We start from the raw sequence: 6000 nt of genomic DNA, 5'->3' as shown, positions 1-6000 counted from the left end.
AAATGCTGGAGAGGGTGTGGAGAAAAGGGAACCCTCTTGCACTGTTGGTGGTGGGAATGTAAATTGATACAGCCACTATGGAGAACAGTATGGAGGTTCCTTAAAAAACTAAAAATAGAATTACCATATGATCCAGCAATCCCACTACTGGGCATATACCCAGAGAAAACCATAATTCAAAATGACACATGCACCCCAATGTTCATTGCAGCAGTATTTACAAGAGCCAGGTCATGGAAGCAACCTGAATGCCCATCGACAGACGAAAGGATAAAGAAGATGTGGTACATATATACTATGGAATATTACTCAGCCATAAAAAGGAACGAAATTGGGTCATTTGTTGAGGCGTGGATGGATCTAGAGACTGTCATACAGAGTGAAGTAAGTCAGAAAGAGAAGAACAAATATCGTATATTAACACATATGTGGAACCTAGAAAAATGGTACAGATTATCCAGTTTGCAGGGCAGAAGTTGAGACACAGATGTAGAGAACAAACGTATGGACACCAAGGGGGAAAAGCTGTGGGGGGCTGGTGGTGGTGGTGTGATGAATTGGGCGATTGGGATTGACTACACTGATGTGTATAAAACTGATAACTAAAAAAAAAAAAAAAAAAAATATTGACGGCTACTGCCATACTATCTTCCAATGTACACTTCCCCAATACCTTAGGGGATGCCTGTTTCCACATGCCCTCCCTAACACAGAGCATTATCCAATTTTTGCTCTTTGCCAATCTTATAGGAAAAAAATGTGTTTCATAGTAATTTTAATTTGCATTTCTTCCAACATGAGTAAAGTTGGGCAGATTCTCATATATTTAAAAGCTATTTTCTTTTTCTTAGCTGTGGGGGGCTGGTGGTGGTGGTGTGATGAATTGGGCGATTGGGATTGACTACACTGATGTGTATAAAACTGATAACTAAAAAAAAAAAAAAAAAATATTGACGGCTACTGCCATACTATCTTCCAATGTACGCTTCCCCAATACCTTAGGGGATGCCTGTTTCCACATGCCCTCCCTAACACAGAGCATTATCCAATTTTTGCTCTTTGCCAATCTTATAGGAAAAAAATGTGTTTCATAGTAATTTTAATTTGCATTTCTTCCAACATGAGTAAAGTTGGGCAGATTCTCATATATTTAAAAGCTATTTTCTTTTTCTTTTTGTGAACTCTCTGTTCATTTCCTTTGCCTATTTTTCTATTGGGCTGTTGGTATTTTTTCCTGTTGATTTGTAGAATTCTTTATTTTAAAAATTATATGTATGCTTTGTATTAAAGTTATATTGTGCAAGTAACATAAAAGGTCAAAATGTACTACAAGAGTTATTACAAGAAACAGTAGTTCCTGACCCACCCTGGCATCCCGACAATCCTGAGGCCACAATTTCTCAATTCTTGTAGCACAGCAGGTCTATGGCACAGTTTTTTTGGGCAGAGAGGGGACGATCAGGCGATGCACACAACTCAGACACCAGGAATTATTCTGGGGTATCGACACTGACACAGGAAACATTAAATTTCCCCGAACGTTTTGATGAGTTTCTCTGGGGAAGACCATTTATCTTTGTCTTGGGATAAGAGCCAGCTGTCTGGTGCACACAGAATCCCTCTGTTTTCAGCCCTCTGCTCCGCTCGTTGCCTCTAAGCCCAGGCTACTTGGGCTGAACGACTCCCACTTCTTTGCAGTCTCACTGGTGAATTTTCTACGCTTCAGGTCTTTGTGCCTTTTTGTCCACCCACTCCGTTCCTCATTCTATCTGCTAGAATTTGTTTAAATCTCTCATTATTTGGTTATACCCTCCTCTCCCCCTTTTATTTTATTGCTCTGGGTGTCTTTCCTGTTGAACATTTCTACTTTTATTAAGATTTCAGGAGGGACAAGAGTGGGTCTAACCTCCCACCGAGACAGAGAAAGCTGCTCATACCTGAATTTTCATTTTCTCATCCATTTGGTTTCCTCTGCTCTTGAGTTCACTCTTCATCTCCTCTTTGAACACTTGTATCTTGTCCTTGAGCTCTCTTTAAAGACAGGTCATATCGCCTGTAATTTCTCTGAGACTGTAGAGAACTCCCCGTTTGTACTGTGGGTTTTCTTCCTTGCATAGGTTCCCTTGCAGGAGGTTTTCATCTGCCTCTTGCTTATGATCATCTCCTCCTTTTATTTCTCTGTTCAAAGATCTTAGCTATTTTTTTTCCCCCAAATCATGTTTGAATGAGACCCACTAAAGAATCAGTGAGGAAGGAAGGGCAGGGGAGGGTGGCGGTGCAGTACTGTCTGCAACACGCTCTCACCAAGTGGCTCTGTCCCCCGCCTTCCACAAAGATCCATCTCCCCGAGTGCGGCTCATAGCAGATGTCCTTAAGTCCCAGGCTCCCTCTTCTGAGATCCTGCGATTGCTGCCTGCCCTCACTTCCTCCTCTATGTCACTTCTCCATTAGCTATCTCCCTGGACTGGGAGGCCGAACACCATGGGGTGTGGGGCTGGTCTCTCCTTCAATCCTCCTTCCCTACCGCTCTGCAGTGCCACCTTCCCCAGGGCCCAGCCATTCCCACTGGTGTCCTCATGCCCGGCCAAGGATCATGGGGATGATCTTGTGGGAATGTTCAGAGAACACTGCATCCTGGCCCAGACTGGTGGCCAGGGGAGCTCACAGCCTCCTGCTTCAGCCTGGTTCACACTTCTCACTATCTGGAGATGGGCTGGCTGGTTTAGGGTTGGGGCTTTGAGTTTTGGTCAAATTTGAGTTTTAGTCAGACTTGAGGGGGATTAAAAGATCTTTCCTCTCATTAGTGGGAAGTCACTGTTTTCTAAAGTTGAGCTTCGTTATAATGGGCAGGAAGGAAAGGGTCATAATAATGAGCAAGAAGCTCTCACATTGTTAATAATGGTTTTCCTACCAGTTGATATCAGAATTTATTGATATTATGACTCATTTTAGATTTTTCCTCTCTGTTTCCTGGATTCTTTATATTCTCCTCGACTGAAATTAGGCAGTGTACCAATACTATTCTTTTATCACACACACAGCACCCCCCTAGGAGTTAGGACACCCTCTGTCCAGTTACCTCAGGAATTGAGGGCAGAGGGGATTTATCAGCTTTGCAGATAAAGAAGGGTCCACTTGTTGAGAGCAACACGTTCACAGGCAGGGTGGAAATGTTCTTCATGACCAAGGGCTGGTAATCAGGTTCCAGGATAGTGTTAGGTTTCTGCAAAAAAGAGAAAAGAGGAAACAAACCAACTTATGGTAAACACAGTAAGCCTTTAGCAACAAATGTCTGATATTCATTGTTAACAGTAGAATGAGCATTCTCTCTATTTATATCTATAGATGTATGGATTTATATTATATCTATCTGTCATCTATCTATCAAGATATAGATAATATACATCTATATATTACATAGGTTCACTTCTCAGTAGTCCACCATACATTCCAAATGATTTATCTAAATCTCTACAAGGGATTAATATATATGTAGATTTAGGTATAGATATTTTCTATGTATCTATGTATCTATTTCACTAGAAGAGATCCTACTTAAGCCAGAAAACAGGTTAGATTTTCTTACTTTCTTGTTGCCTAGTTTAAAAAACCCTATATAAGCCATGCCTCTGGGTAGAACTGTTACTACAGAAGTTTCCACAGCATCATAAAACAAAGTTTAATAAATTAGTGATATCTTATGGAAGAACCCATGTATCATTACAATGAATAAAACATTTTTTTCCTTACACAATATTCTTTTCATGCTTAAAATACCCAATTTGCAAATATACTTATCTTGCTATATTGACAAACGCTCATAACTATTTCCTGTAAATTTTCCTGATAACACTGGGAGAGTTGATTTAGAAGCATCCTTCACTCTGTTAGATCAAATTTCATTTTTCAGCTGGAGAAAGCATCATAAATGGATCTTAAGCTGGAAGTTTCCGGTCAGACTGGATTTTTCTCACTCTGACAGTGGGATCCACATTGTCCACTGTGTGCCTTGGAAAGGGGGTCCTTTAATATCAGTAGGAAGTGACTGGAAACCTCAGTCTCTGGCCTCCAAAAAGAATCTCCCTCCCATTCCCTGGCTCTTCCAACAACTCTAGCCTATTTTTCCCAGGCCTATTTGTTTTGATTTGTTTTTCTCCCTGTTCCAATTTCAGTTAAGTCCTCCTGATTCCATGTTTTGCTCTGCCTCTTCCTCTGCTTCTTTGTCCAGCATAGTCTTTCTTCCACTGTGGTTCCTGGAGCCACTGGCTCTGAGCGAGCTTGGGTGACCAGTGTCCATGGTGTCTTAGTCAGTTCAGGCTGCTATAACAAATATCACAGACTGAGTGGTTTAAACAACAGCCATTGACGTCTCATAGGTCTGGAGGCTGGGAAGTCCAAGATCAAGGTGCCAGCACATCCAGTGTCTGGTGAGAGCCCACTTCTTGGTTCGTAGAAAGCTGTCTTCTCACTGTGTCCTCACATGCCTGAGAGAAAGATCACCTCTCTTGTCTCTTCTTATAAGGGCACTAATCCCATTCATGAGGGCTCCACCTCCATGACCTTATCCCTTCCCAAAGTCCCCACTTACAACATGATCATATAAGGAATTAGGGCTTTGGTGTATGAATTTTGGGGGGACACAAACATTCAGTCCATAAAGTTGACTTGAGCCACCTGCCTCGGTTGTACCTCATTAGCCCCTTGTGCACTCCCAAAGTTCTTTCAGAGGTTCGGTCTGGCACTTACCACGAGAAGCTGCCACTGTTTCCCTCCCTCTAACATGGTAATATAGGTACTGGGTTCATCTTGCACTTGCAGATTTCATACTACAGTTTGGGGAGGGATGAAGCAGCACTTTCGAACTTCCCCCCAGGCTGCTGTGTCACTGCAGGTAGCTTTGAAGTGAAGAAGCCACACTCGGTTGGTTTTGGCAAGAGGCCATTTAGAGGTTAGTGATGAGAAAGAGTCGATGCACAGAGAACCCGTTCTATTTTAAAATGACCCTTTCTCTCTGGCTTGTCTCGCCAAATATCAGGAGACAGGATTTGCTTCTGGACTTCATGAAGCAAGCTGACTGCTAGTTTCAATTGACCTTTTCAATTCCACAGAGATGTGGTTCCATCTCTGTGGCTTATGAATGGTACAATAGTTATATAGCAGATCAAATCTGAGGAAACGGTTATAGAAAAATTCTTCCCATAGGCAGGCTTGGTATCATTAAAGTCTAAGGTACTAAATCAGATACACTGCCCTGAGCCAAAAACAAGGAGACAGAATGGATAATTGGGTGTACCAAGACAGGTCTCCTGCACACCCTGGGTAATGAAGTCGCATTTCTTCATTGTCCCTGATATGGAGTAAAATGTGAGCAGGAAATGAACAATGAAAAATACAGTAGTAGGACAGATTTCAAACTTGTGATATTTGGGAGGATGGAGAGAAGGACAAAAACAAATAGGGCGTAATGACTCAATTATGTGTTTCATAGTAATTTTAATTTGCATTTCTTCCAACATGAGTAAAGTTGGGCAGATTCTCATATATTTAAAAGCTATTTTCTTTTTCTTTTTGTGAACTCTCTGTTCATTTCCTTTGCCTATTTTTCTATTGGGCTGTTGGTATTTTTCCTGTTGATTTGTAGAAATTCTTTATTTTAAAAATTATATGTATGCTTTGTATTAAAGTTATATGTGCAAGTAATATAAAAGGTCAAAATGTACTACAAGAGTTATTACAAGAAACAGTAGTTCCTGACCCACCCTGGCATCCCGACAATCCTGAGGCCACAATTTCTCAATTCTTGTAGCACAGCAGGTCTATGGCACAGTTTTTTTGGGCAGAGAGGGGACGATCAGGCGATGCACACAACTCAGACACCAGGAATTATTCTGGGGTATCGACACTGACACAGGAAACATTAAATTTCCCCGAACGTTTTGATGAGTTTCTCTGGGGAAGACCATTTATCTTTGTCTTGGGATAAGAGCCAGCTGTCTGGTG

The 6000-nt window shown here is 41.5% G+C and overlaps 1 protein-coding gene across 1 annotated transcript in view; it reads right to left on the bottom strand.

Annotated features, from left to right (window-relative positions):
• The window catches only part of LOC129391406 (hydrocephalus-inducing protein homolog), a 54674-nt gene that overhangs the window by 48287 nt on the left and 387 nt on the right, over window positions 1–6000 (bottom strand). The window contains exon 2 of the mRNA XM_055078919.1: window positions 3080–3223. Coding sequence (XP_054934894.1) covers window positions 3080–3223 — 144 coding nt within the window. The remainder of the gene's footprint in view (window positions 1–3079; window positions 3224–6000) is intronic.

The sequence above is a fragment of the Physeter macrocephalus genome, chromosome 17 (assembly GCF_002837175.3).
Source record: "Physeter macrocephalus isolate SW-GA chromosome 17, ASM283717v5, whole genome shotgun sequence".
Lineage (NCBI taxonomy): Eukaryota > Metazoa > Chordata > Mammalia > Artiodactyla > Physeteridae > Physeter > Physeter macrocephalus.
The sequence above is the reverse complement of the archived record's forward strand: the minus strand, read 5'-3'. Positions and strand labels throughout refer to the sequence as shown.